The following is a 16,566-nucleotide window of genomic DNA, read 5'->3' on the forward strand; positions in this document are numbered from 1 at the left end:
AGTGGTTTGCATTTTATCTTTGCCGGCTGAGTGGCTGCGTTTGCTTTGCTAATTGATGCACTAGGCGCCTGTGTGTTTTTCAATTATCAGGCACCAAAAAAGGACCTTCGAGGCAGTGAGGCAGCGAGGCAAATCCTAGCAGATGGATGCCTTCCCATGGATCGGATAGACAGCTGATTAAACCATCAATTCCCGAGAACAAAAGCGTGACCGGAATAATGGCACAATTTGTTCGATCCAACACCCACGTCCCATTTTCCCCACATTTCTCCCTCTTCAATTGCACTTGGTTGGGCTGCAAACAAAAATCAATTGCGGAAAAATATGCAAAGCGTTTTTAATTAAAATTTGAAGATCTTGGTCGGACTAAGCTCGGCAAATTATAGAAGGCGAACGCATTGGGCCGTGGATTATGGCCACAGGCCAAAAATGGGCAAAAGTCGGGGCAGGGAATGGGAAACATTCCACAGTTGTTCAGATTTTCCAGATTTTTAATTGCAATTGCAGCGCTCATTAAAGCGATAAATTTCCAATGCAAATGAAATTTGCATTTTAATATCCCCAGCCAAGTGGATCGAGGAAGGAGGTAAGAAGTGAGGGGAGGCCGCAATAAAACGAAATTAGTTTCCATTTACGCACATTGAATTATCACTTTCCCTGCTATACATATCATAGAAGTAACAAAGGGGCGAAGGGACTGCAGCCTGTGTGTAGCTCGGTGTGGCTGGAGCAAACATTGGCCACTTGCTTTTAGCACTAATTAGTCAATTTATGTCCAATTTGCTAATTTGTGGATGCTTCGCTCTAAAACTGTGAGTGTAACCCGGCAACGGCCCTCGGACATCGACATATGTATCCTGCTGGTTCGGCCGGGCACACAGTGCGTATGATTAATGTTTAATTGCATTAGCCTGAGTGCCATCCTCGCCTACGACTACACTACACAGCTCGCAAATGTGATTAAACTCGAAAGTGGTTAAGCTGTCCTGCTTTGATTCATTTAAATGCAGCGTCAAACGAGGCTGGTTATTGCATAAATTGCACAAAGGAGTGAACTATTGTGTGCGCATTGGTATTTTAAGTAAATTGGATAAAGTATAAACTACTTTTACTCTACTACACTTTCACAGTTCGAATTGATTCGAGTGCACTTTCGAGTGCGCATTTCAGACCTTGCCATTTTCCCCAACCAAAGCAAATTAAATTTACATTTATTTATTGGTCCTGCATTTGAAGGACCGACGCAGGCAAACTCATAAATCGCATCCGCTGCTGGTCGAGCTGATGAATTAGCCGCAAGCGCAACGAAATCGAATCAGAAGGCGACAATTCCATTAGCTATAAAAACCACCCGCACCAGCCGCACCACCCACGTTTTGTGGTGATAAATAGTCGACTGGACAAACACAAACAAAAACTCAAACTCAAACAAAAACTCAAACGCAGAAGCAGACGCAGACAAGAGCGACGACGACAGTATTGAATCGAAAACGAATCAAGAGCAGCTGCTCTGTGGTCTGTGACGCAGGGGAGAAACAGATATTCATTCATCTATCCATCTAGCGTTTGGCACAGCGTTTCAGCTCAGCTCAGCTCAGCTCAAGACTCTTTGTCTGGCTCCGGTTTTACCGAGTTACACCTGACAGTTATTTGATCGCCGACGACGTCACCGAAAACCACCTGGTTATCAAGTCGGTGGAAATGGCGAGGTGAGAGTATAAAAGGCTCGTGCCACTGGCGACCAGCTATCACAGTCCAGTTCCACTGACAGATATAAGCACCAAACAAGATGCGTTCCTTCATCATCGTCGCCCTCTTCGCACTGATTGCCGTGGCTGCCGCTCAAGGTGGCCGACGTGGAGGTCCTCGTGGTGGCCCTCAGGGTGGACCCCAGGGTGGACCACAGGGTGGACCACAGGGTGGACCTCAGGGTGGACCCCAAGGCGGACCTCAGGGTGGACCCCAGGGTGGCCCTGGAGGACCAGGGTGGACCTCAGGGTGGACCCCAGGGTGGACCCCAGGGAGGACCAGGTGGTCCTGGTGGCCCCGGCGGACCGTGGGGACTGCCTCCAAATGCCACTCTTCCCAGCAACAGCACCACGAGCACCACCAGCACCACCAGTTCCACCTCTACAACGACCACCGAAGCCAGCACCTCCACAACCACGGAAGCCACCACCGAGTCTGCTTAGGACGCAGGACTCCAGCCAATCTAAAATCCATTTTTGGCTTGTTCTCCTCCGCGCTTCCCTTGATATTAATAAAAGTCTTCTCTGCAAAAAGTAAATCTTTCTCACATTTTCTCAGCACCATTTTGCACAAGATACTTGCATTACTTCTACGGCGAGAAAATGCTTGGCTTAAAGGAGGAAAAACTTTATTAGATTAATAGTGGAATCAAATTGTGTTGTAATGTGTTTTGTGTTGTACATCCATTTTGCTCCACCTACAGCACTTAAATCAAGTCTTCTTAGAATAGAACATTCTACTCAAGGAACGAAGAATTCAGATCAAGTGAGATTTCCTTTCAGTGCAGCCCCGTGATGGATGGCAGACTGAGGCGGTGGTGGAGGAGCAGAGGGAGGAACTCAAGCCACGGGATTCGGAAATCGAAATGTAACTTGTTCGCCAAGGACGCCTGGTGGCTGACAGCCGGCGGCCATGAGAGATTCGCTCGGTTGCAGTGACACTCGGAATAGGCACGTCCTGGGAAAGGGACGCGGCAGCAGCAGGAGCACACAAATCCCGGGATGCGCTGCATCAGTTCTTTAAGCCGCATCCTGGCGGATGAAGCTACGCCAGCGCATTTTAAATGGCCAGCTGCAGTGGCTTGCTGAAGTTGGGTTTAATTATGTGACGCGGCGCACACAAGAAGCAGCTAAACACTTTATTTATGCACTCCCGCCTGTCGTTTGTCTTGAAAGTTTTCGCATTAAACGAGCTGAGTTTGCCAAACTGTGTGCAATGAAAGTGAGTTTCGGTGCCAAAACAGGGAAAACTCTGGCCAAAAAGCTGGGTCGAACTCGCAACAGTTGGCTACGAGTCCGCCGAAACTCAAAGCCGTGAAACTCTTTAAATGTGGCTCGCAAATTGCAAACATTCTTCGGGGAAGATTTGTAGCTCGCTCTTGGCTTATCCCGGCGGAGTTGCTCGAGGGGATTCGGAATCCGGAATCCGGAACCGCTGTCATTGCCATGGATTTTCGCTCCACTCTCGCCGGGCTTTAAGCGCCTTAAGAGCCATTAATGCCGGGCCTTTTGGTATCTGGGGCAGAAATAGATCAAAAGTCAGACCCACACACACGCCGGACCAGATGAACTGGGCCAGGGGTCAAGGATTGTGACAAAGGAGAAGATGGCGATGGCGTTGGAGATGGAGATGGCAGTCCGGCCCGTTGGTGGCACATTTTTATTGGTCATTAGTGCGAGCCTCTATCGGCATTCGTAAGCATTTACACATCGTTAAACTTTCATTTCCGGCAAATTAAGCGCATTTTATGTACCTTCTCCGTTCGGTCGCCCTCAGCTGGCCGCCTCCTCCTCCTCCTCCTCATCCACATCCTGCCCTGCTGTTGGGGTCACCCGTTGGTCGGTGTCAGCAGAATGACCACAACAAGCGGACACTGAGAGAAAAGCAGTGGCCAAGTGTATGCTAATAACATCAAGTATATCTACAAGAATACTTCAAATGTCACACAGCTTTTGATGACCGTTTTGCAAACCTGCTAGGAAAGGAAGCTTTAAAACTAATTTCGTAATGCGATAAGGATATCGCACCACTTTCTCCGACTGCAGGAAAGCCGCCCGACTAGGCTCGTGCTCATGTCCCGGACTTAAGCATATTTAATGGAGGGCAAGCAAATGGGCGCCGCCCCGGGCGTGTTCCTTTCATTGTTTGTCTTTCAATCGAAAGTCAATAGCAAGGCTGCGTGGAGGAGTATAAAAGGTCCGTCATTGGGCAGCCGTTCGACTTTCCTTGATCGCACGATGTCGTTTTGGGCAGTGAGTCGTGGCCTAACGCCGCCTTCGAAGGTGGTGCCCATGCTGAATCCCAACCAGCGCCAGTTTCTGGAGGACGAGGTGCGCTACCGGGAGAAACTGAAGCTGATGGCTCGTGGTGATGCCATGGAGGAGGTGTACGTGCGCAAGCCGGAAACTGTGGACGATCCCCTCGAGCTGGACAAGCACGATTCCTTCTACCAGACCACCAAGAGCCTCCTGGTGCTGTTCCAGATAATGGGCGTGATGCCCATTCACCGCAATCCGCCCGAGAAGAACCTGCCCAGGACGGGCTACTCCTGGGGCTCCAAGCAGGTCATGTGGGCCATCTTCATCTACAGCTGCCAGACGACCATTGTGGTGCTGGTGCTGCGCGAGCGGGTAAAGAAATTCGTCACCAGCCCGGACAAGCGCTTCGACGAGGCCATCTACAACGTGATCTTCATCAGTCTGCTCTTCACCAACTTTCTGCTCCCGGTGGCCAGTTGGCGGCACGGTCCCCAGGTGGCCATCTTCAAGAACATGTGGACCAACTACCAGTACAAGTTCTTCAAAACCACCGGCTCGCCGATCGTCTTTCCCAATCTCTACCCACTCACCTGGTCGCTGTGCGTCTTCTCCTGGCTCCTGAGCATCGCCATCAACCTGTCGCAGTACTTCCTGCAGCCGGACTTCCGGCTGTGGTACACATTCGCCTACTACCCCATCATCGCCATGCTCAACTGCTTCTGCAGTTTGTGGTAAGTACCTGAGATATGGAAAAACCCTATTAATACTTCCTTTCTAAAATCCGAAAGGTACATCAACTGCAATGCCTTCGGAACTGCAAGCCGCGCGCTTTCCGACGCTTTGCAGGTATAACTAACATATTTGTATTGCTAAATTGCGAAATAACAAAAAGTATACATCCAGACAACCATTCGGGGAGAGAAGCCCGCCCAGAAGCTGACCGAGTACCGCCACCTGTGGGTGGACCTGAGCCACATGATGCAGCAGCTGGGACGAGCGTACTCCAACATGTACGGCATGTACTGCCTGGTCATCTTCTTCACTACGATCATCGCCACTTACGGCAGCATCAGCGAAATCATCGACCACGGGGCAACCTACAAGGAGGTGCTTTTGTTTGCCTCACCAGTGAACCACTCTTATTGATTGGGACATTTCCAGGTGGGCCTGTTCGTCATCGTGTTCTACTGCATGGGCCTGCTGTACATCATCTGCAACGAGGCGCACTACGCCTCCCGCAAGGTGGGACTTGACTTCCAGACGAAGCTGCTCAATATCAACCTGACCGCCGTGGACTCGGCCACCCAGAAGGAAGTGGAGATGCTGCTCGTGGCCATCAACAAGAACCCGCCCATAATGAACCTGGACGGGTATGCAAACATCAACCGCGAGCTGATCACGACCAACATCTCCTTCATGGCCACCTACCTCGTGGTCCTGCTGCAGTTCAAGATCACGGAGCAGAGGCGCATTGGTCAGCAGCAGCAATAGTTAACACATCAGTGTTTTCTATGAAAATATTCTCGCTAAACTAGGCCAAAAATAAAATACTTCTGGTTTGCATGTATATGGATTTTCCATATAAAAAACTAGTTTAATTGGGTTTTTTCAGGTCTTCGTTTAAAGCTGGGCTTAAAAGTGTCCCACAACCAAAATTTTTACGGTTTTGAATAGCTATTGACCCAAACTAAAAACTAAAAAAACATTTTGAATGATATCAAAATAAATTTTTTTTTCCAATTTTTGCATTTTTGGAAAGGGGTTACATCATCATTTTTTGCAAAAATTGGCAAAAAATAAACATTTTTAAGTGGAGATGCAGTTTGATTGGGAATTTTATTACGAGTTCAACGAGACATTACACTTCATTCTAAGATTATTTTTGTTCATGCTATGCCAAAAATAATGATTATTTTGTGACAAAAACAGGTCCACTTTTTCTTTGCAATCTAATGCAGAAACATGTCCCTCATCCAAACTCTAACTAAAATCTGCAAATACGATTTGAAAGACTTTAGAAAGTTATCGAATTTACCAAAATACATATACATTCAAAGTTTTTTTTATATTTTATATTTTCAATAACTCACGAATAACTTACCTGGAACCTAATGATTCTGGTAATAATATACTTACTTATTTTCATCGTCAATGTGTTTCTGACTTTCCGTCTGCCTTAGAAATTTATACAAAATTTCGTTTCCCACAAAATTTTGGTCTGCAGCTTGCATTGAATCCGCAGATGGAACATGTGCCACCGCATCAAGCAGGACTACAGTGGCAACAGCTACCTGGGCCTCCACTTGGGCACCCAACTCTTCCGCGCCCTGATCCTCGACTCCAAACTGAACGTCACCTATGTGGCGCAGATCCGCTATGACATTGATCTCCCAGAGTTCAAGACAACGAATGGAATTCTAACAGATGGCGGTCCTGGCGAGTACCTGACCAACCCGGTAATGTGGGTAAAGGCACTGGACATGCTGATGGACTGTCTGGTGAAGCAGGGAGCGGACATGCACTCGGTGGTCTCGATTGCCGGAGCGGCTCAGCAGCACGGTTGTGTCTTCTGGTCGGAGTTGGGCCTAAGGCGTCTGTGCAATTTGAATATCAACCTGCGGCTCCACGAGCAGATCACGGAGAGCGCCTTCGAACTGACCAGGACGCCCACGTGGATGGACAGCTCAACGGACGTGCAGGTCCGTGAAATGGAGCACGCCGTCGGCGGTCCCGCTGAACTATCGAGAATCACGGGCTCCAGAGCATATACGAGGTTCACGGGTCCCCAGATACGGAAGGTGTATACCCAGTGCCCGGAGCAGTACGAGAGAACTTCCAAGATTTCGCTGATTAGCAGCTTTTTGGCCTCCCTTCTTATCGGAGGCATTGCCTCCATAGACTACACCGATGGCTCAGGGATGAACCTGCTCGACATCCGGAAAAAGAACTGGTCTCCGACGTGCCTAAACGCCTGTGCTCCTGACCTGGCCAGGCGTTTGATGAAGCCCATTCCCTCGTCGCGGCTGCAAGGACGCGTGGCGGACTACTACGTGAAACGCTGGAACTTCAGGCCGGACTGCATGGTGGTGGCTTCCGCCGGGAGCAAAGCCTCGGAAATGGCAGGGCTTCTGGTGGAGAAGGACTTTCTCATGCTCTCCCTGGATACCAGTGATGTGGTGGTGATGCCCCTGAAGAAAGCTCCGCGGCTGGAGGACGGCCATGTGATGTGCCATCCGACAAAAAGAGACGAGTACATGGGCCTCCTGTGCTTTCAAAACGGAGAGTTGACCCGAAGAGCCGTCTGTGAGGATGTGGCGGGAGGCAGTTGGAGGAGCTTCTACGCAATGCTCGACGCTACGCCTCCGGGCAACAACGGCAATGTGGCTGTGCACTTCCGGGACCGGGAGATCATACCCATTGCCAAGGGCACTCTTCGCTGGGATGCGGCCATCAACCCGATGGCGGCGGAAAGCCTACGTGGTCGACACCGCTTCTCCACACCGGAGATCGAGGTGCGGGCTCTAATCGAAGGTCAGATCATGCACCACTGGGCCATTGCCCATGAGATGGGCTTTCACCAAACACCGAACACAAAGATCATCGTGGTGGGAGAGGACTCCCGGTGCCAAAGTGTCCTGCAGATCGTGGCGGACATCTTCAATGCTCCTGTTTACCAGCGAACCGGCGTCGAGGTCAGCCTCTTGGGATGCGCCTTTCGTGCCAGGTACGCCTTTTACGAACACCGGGAGTCCTCGTGCAACTGCCAGTCCTGCATGATGCCCCGTGGCCGTAGGAAGAGACTTAGCTACGACGAGTTCTTCAGGAACGTGCCTTCCGGCCTGAAACTGGCTGCGGAGCCAACACCGGGCTGCGACAAGATCTACACGCCCCTGATCGCACGATGCTCCCAAATCTGCCAGCTGCTGGCTGCCAAATCCAGTGTGTACTTTTACAGCCCAGTAAATTGATTGGTAAATTTCAATGAGATGGTTTCCTTGTTCCATTCTACGTGTCTACGAAAATCAGTAAAGTAACCTACATTTAACTAAGGAGTGATCAAATACTAAGTCAAGGGGTCGGCGGAATGGGCCTAGAAATCCGCATCCCAGCCGGAGAGCTCGTCCGGTGGCTCGTTCAGATCGCACGGAAAGCGGTCGAAGTAGCGCACGTCCGTCGGATGGGCGATGGGTCTCACGAAGGGCGGAATCAGCAGCTGGCTGGCCAAGCCGTCCCAGTCGAAGCCCAGGAACCACCTAGGATTCAAACACATCATTAATAGCTATTAGCTACCATCCTTCTGGAATTCTTCTCACTCACTTGTGCTTTTTGATGTCCTGGATGCCACCAGTCTGGTAGCCAAGGCGCTCCGATGGAACATCACGGCATAGCCGCTTGATGAGCTGCACGGCCCAGCGGGATATGTGCTTGGGAAAGGCAATCATGTCAATGCCCTTCAGGATGAGGTTGTACGTCTGCATGGGATCTGGAGCACTGAACGGTGGCCTACAAGCAAAACATGACCATTATTGGGGGAGTTTAAGATATCAAATGGTGATCTCTGTAACGTACGTTCCGTTGAGCAGTTCATGGATGAGAATGCCCAAGGCCCAGTAGTCCACGGCTCGATCGTGGCCCTTGTTCAGGATGATCTCGGGTGCCACGTACTCCGGGGTGCCGCAGAAGGTCCACGTCTTGGTGCTCGTGCCGATCTGCTTGGCGAAGCCGAAGTCCACGATCTTCACGTAGCCGCGCTCATCCAGCATCAGGTTCTCGGGCTTGAGGTCTCTATAGATGATACCGCGGGCATGCAGGTACTCAAACGCCTGCAGCACACAGCCGATGATGAACTGCGCCGCGTTGTCCTCGAAGGAGCCGCGATCCCGGAGCATCGTCCATATCTCGCCACCCATGCAGGCCTCGAGCAGCATGTACACGTACTTCTCGTCACGGAAAGTGCGGTGCAAGCGGCAGATGAAGGGCGACCTCGAACTGAGCATGATGTGGCGTTCGCTGAAGATGTGCTCCTCCTGCTTGGTGTCCACAATGTGTCGCTTCTTGAGGCACTTCAGGGCGAAGATATCCACGCGCTCCTGATGGTGGGCTTTGACCAGCTCCACCCGGCCAAAGCCTCCGATGCCAAGAGTGCTGACCACCTCGAGGTCCGTAAGCTTGAGGTCGGGGAACTCCTGCTGCAGCTGCTCCTTCGGCTCATCCCGGCAGCTCTCCCGCGCCTGCTTCATGGCTAGCATCCTGCTCTCGTCGCCGTAGTCCTTCTCTTTCAGCTCGCAGAGGTCCCCAATCAGCCGCTTGAAGGAATCCCTGTCCAGGGTCAAGCACTCGACTCCTGGAGACAGAGCGATGATGTTGGCCGTTCGCTTGTCCTCATTGATCAGCGCCTGCTCTCCGAAGTAGTCTCCCCTGGAAAGCGTTCGCAGCTCCGTTTCCTCCGGCGAGGTGGGAGTTAGTTTCTGGGTCACTCGGACATTGCCCTGTGAGATCAGGAAGAAACTGTCCCCGGCGGTTCCCTGGCGGATGATGTAGGTGCCAGCGGCGTAGAACTCCAGCTCCAAAACGTCTGCTATCTTGGCCAGCAGCTCCTCGCTTAGGTTCATCAGCAGAGGCACGGATCTCAGGAAGTTCACGCTGTTTTCGATTCGCTGGAGACCCGTGCACATCATGATCTGCTGAAAGACCCTTCTGTCCAGCACCCATACCCTCGCGGCTTCGCTTAGAACCCGAATGGAGGCCGTCCTGGTGCAGTTGTAGAGGATAGCCAGCTCCCCGAACGCCTTGCCAGCCCCCATCTTGTCCAGCACCTTGCCCTGCTGCATCACCGCAAACTCGCCGGCGGCGGAGACGTACAGATGTGCACCCACTTCGCCCTCGCGGATCACAAACTCCCCGGCTGCTATGCTCTTGGAGTACATGGAGTCCACCAGCTCCCGCACCTGCGAGGCGTCTATGTTCTTCAGGAAGTCGTTGTCCATGATGGCGTCCTTGATTTGCTGCTTATCACTGGGGAGGATCAAGGTTATGGGGTTGCAAGGCCTAAAAAGGAATAGCTCATTTCAAGACGTACCTGAAATCCTTGTCGTATTTGGGAATAGGTATGCTGTAGGATTGCTGCATGGACTGCACACAGCTCTCGGCGGAGACACCTTGTTTCTTGATGGCAGCGGGCATGGCCTTGGGTCGCACTTCATCCGCAGATGTCGATCCGGATGGGGAGGCGGAGGATGTTGAGGCTGAGGGGCACAGCGGTCCCAGGGAAAGCGCCTCCAGGGCGAACTCCGGACTGGTGGGCAGCACCATGCCGCAGGAGCTGCACAAATGTGGATTCCGTTCCCTGTCCTCCTGCTCGCCACACTGCTCTGGTAAGGAGTAGAGCTTCGTCTTGGCCTTCTCATGTCGGGTGACGTTCAGGTTGTTGGTGGTCTGCTGGAGCACACTCTGCAGGCACACAAAGGAGATGGGTGTCAGAGGTTGGAGCAACAATTGCGATGCGTCCGTTAATCAATCCCCCGGCAATTGGGAGGCAATCAATCGATGGAGGCGCGTGATTCCCTCGTCACCCGAGACCAACTCAATTAGCTGACCCACTGCGGATGGCATTCACGTGCTTTCGCGATGACAAACTCTGGGATGAACAGATACACTTCGAGAACAAAGCTATTTAACCAAATATCAATGGCTTATTTATCATACATATACTGTAATGAACTCCTTTTCATGTACCTATAAGTAGCACTACAAGTTATTAGTTAGTAATTTTAGATAAAATGCTCTTCACACACTTTTTTGCCAGTGCATGCCAATTGGGTGCGTTTTTCGACTCCCTTATCACGATCCGTAAATAGAATGCTAAATTTTCCCCTTGGCGGTGTGACCCAAAAACAGCATAGATAAGGCCGCAGCCAAAAGGCAAATCCAAATCCGTGGCGCCTCCCCAGAAATTGGGCCTAGTCATGGAGTTTCTGTTTCTGTTTCAGTTTCGGCTACGGTTCCATTTCCAGCTCAGAGGGTAAACATGATAAGCCGAATGTCAGGGCGAGGTGTTACCACCCCCCATCCCGCTCCCGTCCCTGGCCGCCAACCACCTTTTGCTTGTTTTCCAAATTATTTGCATAGAAATTAGCATTTCAAAAACACTCTTCGCTGGCCCAGCAGCTCGTATTTCCTTTTTTCTCGCTCGCCGCTTTTTGTGTCGGTTTCAGTTCCCAACCGATTCCGAATCCGATTCTGTTTTTTTCGAGATGCGCGTGCTGCCTCGGTCGGAACTATATTATCTATGTATCTTTGTATCTCTGTTTGCCCGCAAAGTAATCTGAACACAGAGACCTGAGATCTGGGGAAACAGAGGCGCGGGCACCGGATCATCTGCTCGAGCTGGAGGTGATTCGGCAATTAGCGACGCGGCCTCGTGAGGCATTTGAATTGGGTGCCGAAGAGAAGAGTTACATCCCGGTAAAAGTGAGTCAGGAGAGTTTCATTATTCAGCAACTTGATCGATAAAACAAATCATATATTTAAATAATCATGCTTTAAAAAGAAACTTAGTATGCCCATTGCTGTTTGTATACCTTCCTATAACCAGGAGAACACATAAAGCCTCTCCCAATTATCTTATATTAGCAATTTCTCAGTCTCAGCTCTTCTCTTTACAGCTCCAATTAGTGAGATAATGGAAATTAAATGATTTTCGGCTTCCAGATTATTTGAGCAGTGGCTACCAAGTATCTCGCAGTCGCAAGTCTCGAATTTTCACTTCGCTCTTTGGGCTATAAAATTGTGCACGACGATGAGATCTCGCCAAGAAGTGCTAATCACTTGGCTCAATAAATCTGCCATACAGTTTAAATATGTGTGGATGGCAGCCGGGGACGGCGGGGGCCCAAGTACAAATTATAAGGCGGGGATGGGGCATTAGATAGATACGAGTATCTAGTAGATACGCCGGCAAGGGCATGGGTTAGCCCCCGTTTTCGCTGCCTCCACTCCTCCGCCGCTGCGGTTCAGTGGGGTAGGCATGGGCATGGGCATGGGTATATGGGCAAGGGGGTATATGGGCTAGGAGGTATATGGGGTGTATCTGATATCTGGGCAGAGTCTGCTGCTGTTGCCCAGATAACGATGTGATAGAGGTAGAGGAGGGGTCTGCCTGTCGGCGTGCGTATTTGCAGATACTTTGTATCTCTGCGATACACAAAGCGAATTCGAATTTAGTCCGAAAAATAGTGCGGTCTGTGTGGCTCCTGCTTATCTGGCGGGGGCAGCAAACAAAAAGCGAGCAAACAAAGCGATGCAATAGACAGCGATGGATGGATGGCTTTTCCCGACATTCCCCCCACCTGGATGACCACCACCCCAACCCCTCACCTTCAGCTTGTGGATTTCCCGGTGCAGCTTGACCAGCTCGCTCTCCCGACTCCGCACCATTTCCCGCAGAGCCTGCACGTCCTTGGTCAGATTGCTGACGATCGCCTCCCGCTCCTGATCAGTAAACATTCCAGTGGCCATTTCGGTCAGCTGCGTTGTCCGTATCCGTTGTCCGTATCCGTTGTCCGGGTCAAAGGTGACTTGGTGGGTGACCAATCTTCTGCCTCGAGATCTACGATGTTCGGTTCCGCAACCAAAAGCGAGGGTTATTCCATTCAGGCGGAGATGCTCCTCCGCTGCGGTTCGCTGGCGGTTTGTTTGCGCGCGCGATTCGTTGGCGACTGCCATCAGGCGACGATCGACACGGCGTATACGTGATTTATCAAAGAGAGTGCCAGATAAACAGGGCCGTGAAACGAAAGAGCGCCTTTAAGAGCATTCTCGGTTTATCAGCAGAGTAAACCAGAGCCGAAGAGCGCACAAAGGCCAACAGAGCTCAGAAACCCAACAAAAAGGCAATCTTCATTAATTTGTATTAATAATAATTTTGTAAACCCAGTTACACAATTAACTTATCAAATGCAATGATGAATTTGGTTACATATAGGCGTCGTATCTCCGTTAAAGTAAACAAAATATTAAACAAAATAATACCCAAATATTTAGCAGAGCAAGCTCTTGATAGCCCTGTAAGGAAATTTAATTTGGCTCTTCTGCTGCCCCGAAAACAAAACCCAGCCACAAAAGCCAGGCGTAATTTGATGATGACAGCCAACGCGACATCCACATCCACAGGAGGACACCAGGGGCCTCCGATGATGGGTCAAGAGGGGTCAGAAAGGGGTGAGGAGGACTCAGATGGCTGCTTCAGAGGGGTCAGTAGATGGCAGGGCAAGGGCAACTGCGGAGCGAGTCCTACGGAGTCACAGAGCGTATAAATGAAAACGAAAATGCGAAATGGCAGACTGAAAATATGAAAACGAAAGGCGAAAATTCTAAAAATAGGGAAAAGGAATATAGTTACCATTAGGTGGCCAGCGCTCTAGAAATTCATCTACGTTTGGACACCCAGCTACAGACTACTTTTAGTTATTTAACAGTTATACAGATATTTACAAATTTTTTCCAATTTAAAATAGCTTCTTTAATATTTTCTCCAGAGAGACACAGCCCGTGGCTTTAAAGCTTTCTTCACCAGCAGCCAAGTCCTTGATAAAGTGAATTGGACAATTTATTGGTGTAATCTTACTCTTGATTGCTTACTTTAAGTACCCAACTGGAAATTTGAATTTATGTGCACTCGTTGCTGTCTTATTTGTCATTGCAAAAGTTCGAAATGAGGGGAGCGTCTTAAAGTAAATGTTCAATGCTGAAAACTTCCAGCCAAAGCAGTTTTCCGTAGTTTTCCCTTGATGACTGGCGTCGAGCATAAACAATGTGAAATAAAATTGCATTACAGCCATAATAGAATTATAGTGGTCCACTTCGGAACACGGCTTTAAAGCGAAAAGCTGGGGATATTTTTGGGTGTTTTTGGTGTCTGCCAAATGCAAGCGAAAAATAAAACGCAAACAAGCGAGAATTTCGCTGGTGGCATCGCTGGCTCCAGTGGCTACGGTGGCTTCGGTGGCTTCCGTTGGCGGTGGCCCACATTTAATGGAGACTCGCATTCCGCCGCAGACAGTGATATATCTGGATGTGCAAAAAGCGGGGGGAAAATCCAACGTGGAGAGCGATGTGCGGGCGACGTGACAACTGGCGGGCAGGACGCCTCCCTCCTCCAGAGCAACGAAAACGAGACGTCGAGCAGAAGGATTAGCTGAGCTACAAAGGAAACGGCAGCGGGGCTCACACGGCGTATGCGCAATGATGCAGCAAATGATCTATTAAAGCATTGCCGCCAGTGGAGCCAAGATAAATTACCTGAGCAGAGGTGAGCAGGCGGAGCACGACTCCGGATGAGCCGGTGAACTGCGGCTGAACTCAAAACTTTGACATGCTGCGGTAATTATCTGCAGGGGCAGAGGCGTCCCCCAGCATTGACCCCCACCAGGAGCAGCCACAGGGCACTCCGGGGTCCCAAGGAGCAGAGGCCATAGAGCACAGAAAAGCGGGGCCAGCAACTAAGCGCCAATCCTGCAAAGCCAGCTAATTAATGGACGCTAATTTCTGATGGCACAGGAAGGGAAAGTGGGGAAGGGGATGAGCTGGGGGATTTCCCACGACGACGAGACGGGCTTATCATAAAAGTTTGTCGCGCATTAAAAACAGAAAGTGAGCGGGAGAACAACAGTTTCAAAACACAGATTAAAAGTCGAGTAACTAAACTATTTTCACTGATTTTCATTGCAAGCTCCAAACGTTTTAGTTGCGAGTTGTGAGTGCCAGAGAACTTCAACCGATTAAATTCACTGTGCGGGTCTGAATTGTCTTAATAATAATACCTTGAGATGCAGCTATGGCTGCACTATGATGATGACTATGCACACCTAGTGCAATTTGTAGTCACATTCCATTTCGCAGGACGTTGTAAATCAGGATTATCCGATCAGGCGAAGTGAAAGGTGGTGGCAATCTGGAGGCCTGTGAATTTGCAGCCTGCCAATATTTGCATAATAGATATCGCATGTCACACATTTCACTGCGGTGATTACGGCTGCCGAGGGCCACAGCTCGCATGGCTTTTGCATTCCTCCGGCTGCCTGGCTGTGTGTCTGCTTGTCTGTCAAAAAGAAAATCCGTAACTGAAGGGAAAACCATGGAAAACAATGGAAAACAGGGGCAAGACAAAGCCAAAAACAAATGCGATTGGCGCACATAAAAGGCGGAGGACAAATCAAGTGGCAATCTGCGGTTATGAGCGGGTTCACCATAAACATTTCTCCGAAACCCCTCATATGCATGCAGATCGTATGTAAATGGGAGCTTAGGCTGGCTTTTCCTGGGAAAACCATCAACGTGTCAACACAGGGGCGGTGAAAACATATAGCAACGAATGCGGCTGGAGGTGACAATGGAAGCGGGAAGAGATGAACAATGGCCCAGTTTCCTGCATTACTTTGTACCATTTGTCCGACGAATCCAACGTAATCTGAGTGCCCTCCGTTCCCATTCCGCTGCCCGAGATTTGCTGCGAGGACACACGTCCCCACGTCTCCACGTCCCCGGAAAGTGACTCCCCAGGGAACGGTGCCATATCTTATTGCCTTATCAACACAACATAACATTTCGTTCGTGCAGTTATTCAATTAAAATCGGCTGCCGAGAAGAGAGGCCAAAGTGTACGCCGGGGATTAATTCGAGGCACTCCGGACCAGGTGGATCCTTGTAACGGCTCCCCAATCCTCCGGCTGACCCCCCTAAATCCCCACCAGCAGCCATTATCACTGGCTTCGACCAAGGTCCTGACCCGGCAACTCCACCTCCCATTCAGGCCATTCATCGTGGCCTTTTGTTGTTCTCCGCTCGTATTCGCATTCGTATCTCAGTTATTGCCTTTGCAATACCCTCTAATCCGAGGAGTGTGAAGTGCTTTCGACAGAGAAGTACAGGGAAAACTTTTAAGTTCGTCAAGCTCCATGTCTACATCCAAATGTAGCGTAATGCCATGCCATGCAAATGTATTGAAATACTAGGCTTCTGATTCATCATTAGGTACTTTACCTGTCGATACCTCTGGGCTGGAGTTCTCTTTTTAGGACTTTGTCCGTTTTTTGTCGGCTCCATCCCCGTCCAGATAAATGTAACATGTTTGTTTCGGCACAAAAAACCACTGGAATAATAAACCATCAGCAAACAATGCATCATGTGCCAGCCAGCGGCCAGCAGGTCTCCTGAATAATTCCATGGACAGCAGCACCTGAATGTGGCGGCTAATTTGGAGATTTCCTTGGAGTGCACATATCGAATTATTCTGGGGATTACGTACCTGTCACACATCGAAAGGCAAAGAGTTGGAAAATTAATGGAAAGTTCTATTACTTGAGCCGAGGACAGCAAGAACTTTTTCACTTTGGCCAGTTTTTCGGTCGCATAATAAAAAGCCCTTCGAGGAAATGTTTTTTAGGATGCAATCTTGCCCAAGCACGTCTCCCTCCCGAGCACTTCGCCACCCGCATGCTCATCCACTTTGCCATCTTTATGCATAGTTGGCGTGCTTTCTTGGCCTTTTCTCCATGTCCGA

General features: G+C 50.0%; 4 protein-coding genes across 4 annotated transcripts; 3 read left to right on the forward strand and 1 right to left on the reverse strand.

Moving 5' to 3' along the window:
• Positions 1 to 1,741: 1,741 nt before the first annotated feature.
• Positions 1,742 to 2,287, forward strand: LOC122626352 (tenecin-3). Its single transcript, XM_043806582.1, is given in 2 exon segments — positions 1,742 to 1,972; positions 1,974 to 2,287. Coding segments are annotated over 2 exon segments (402 nt in total). The 5' UTR covers positions 1,742 to 1,789; the 3' UTR covers positions 2,193 to 2,287.
• Positions 2,288 to 3,876: 1,589 nt separating this feature from the next.
• LOC122611782 (gustatory and odorant receptor 21a) lies at positions 3,877 to 5,498 on the forward strand. The gene is made up of 4 exons (XM_043785093.1): positions 3,877 to 4,738; positions 4,796 to 4,853; positions 4,911 to 5,114; positions 5,169 to 5,498. The coding sequence occupies exons 1-4, from the start codon at positions 3,987 to 3,989 to the stop codon at positions 5,496 to 5,498; spliced, it is 1,344 nt and encodes a 447-aa protein (XP_043641028.1). The 5' UTR covers positions 3,877 to 3,986.
• A 657-nt stretch (positions 5,499 to 6,155) lies between these two features.
• LOC122615273 (xylulose kinase) lies at positions 6,156 to 8,052 on the forward strand. The gene has a single exon (XM_043790262.1). The coding sequence runs from the start codon at positions 6,257 to 6,259 to the stop codon at positions 7,973 to 7,975; it is 1,719 nt and encodes a 572-aa protein (XP_043646197.1). The 5' UTR covers positions 6,156 to 6,256; the 3' UTR covers positions 7,976 to 8,052.
• On the reverse strand, positions 7,995 to 12,824 carry LOC122615268 (cGMP-dependent protein kinase, isozyme 1). Its single transcript, XM_043790246.1, has 5 exons — positions 12,384 to 12,824; positions 10,087 to 10,457; positions 8,577 to 10,022; positions 8,325 to 8,510; positions 7,995 to 8,260 (listed from the first exon to the last, which is right to left on the reverse strand). Exons 1-5 carry the CDS (start codon positions 12,729 to 12,731, stop codon positions 8,098 to 8,100), a joined length of 2,514 nt encoding a protein of 837 aa, XP_043646181.1. The 5' UTR covers positions 12,732 to 12,824; the 3' UTR covers positions 7,995 to 8,097.
• Positions 12,825 to 16,566: the final 3,742 nt, after the last annotated feature.

This window comes from Drosophila teissieri, chromosome 2L (genome assembly GCF_016746235.2).
Source record: "Drosophila teissieri strain GT53w chromosome 2L, Prin_Dtei_1.1, whole genome shotgun sequence".
In the NCBI taxonomy this organism is placed as follows: Eukaryota; Metazoa; Arthropoda; class Insecta; order Diptera; family Drosophilidae; genus Drosophila; species Drosophila teissieri.

Bases quoted from the DNA above. Each gene is read 5' to 3' on its own strand.
- LOC122615273 (XM_043790262.1), top strand. From the start codon at position 6,257: ATGTGCCACCGCATCAAGCAGGACTACAGTGGCAACAGCTACCTGGGC.
- LOC122615268 (XM_043790246.1), bottom strand. From the start codon at position 12,731: ATGGCAGTCGCCAACGAATCGCGCGCGCAAACAAACCGCCAGCGAACC. The intron at 10,458-12,383 runs GTGAGGGGTTGG...GTGTGCCTGCAG, and splicing joins GGGAAATCCACAAGCTGAAG to AGTGTGCTCCAGCAGACCAC. The intron at 10,023-10,086 runs GTACGTCTTGAA...GATCCTCCCCAG, and splicing joins AAATACGACAAGGATTTCAG to TGATAAGCAGCAAATCAAGG.
- LOC122611782 (XM_043785093.1), top strand. From the start codon at position 3,987: ATGTCGTTTTGGGCAGTGAGTCGTGGCCTAACGCCGCCTTCGAAGGTG. The intron at 4,739-4,795 runs GTAAGTACCTGA...AAAATCCGAAAG, and splicing joins AACTGCTTCTGCAGTTTGTG to GTACATCAACTGCAATGCCT. The intron at 4,854-4,910 runs GTATAACTAACA...GTATACATCCAG, and splicing joins CGCTTTCCGACGCTTTGCAG to ACAACCATTCGGGGAGAGAA.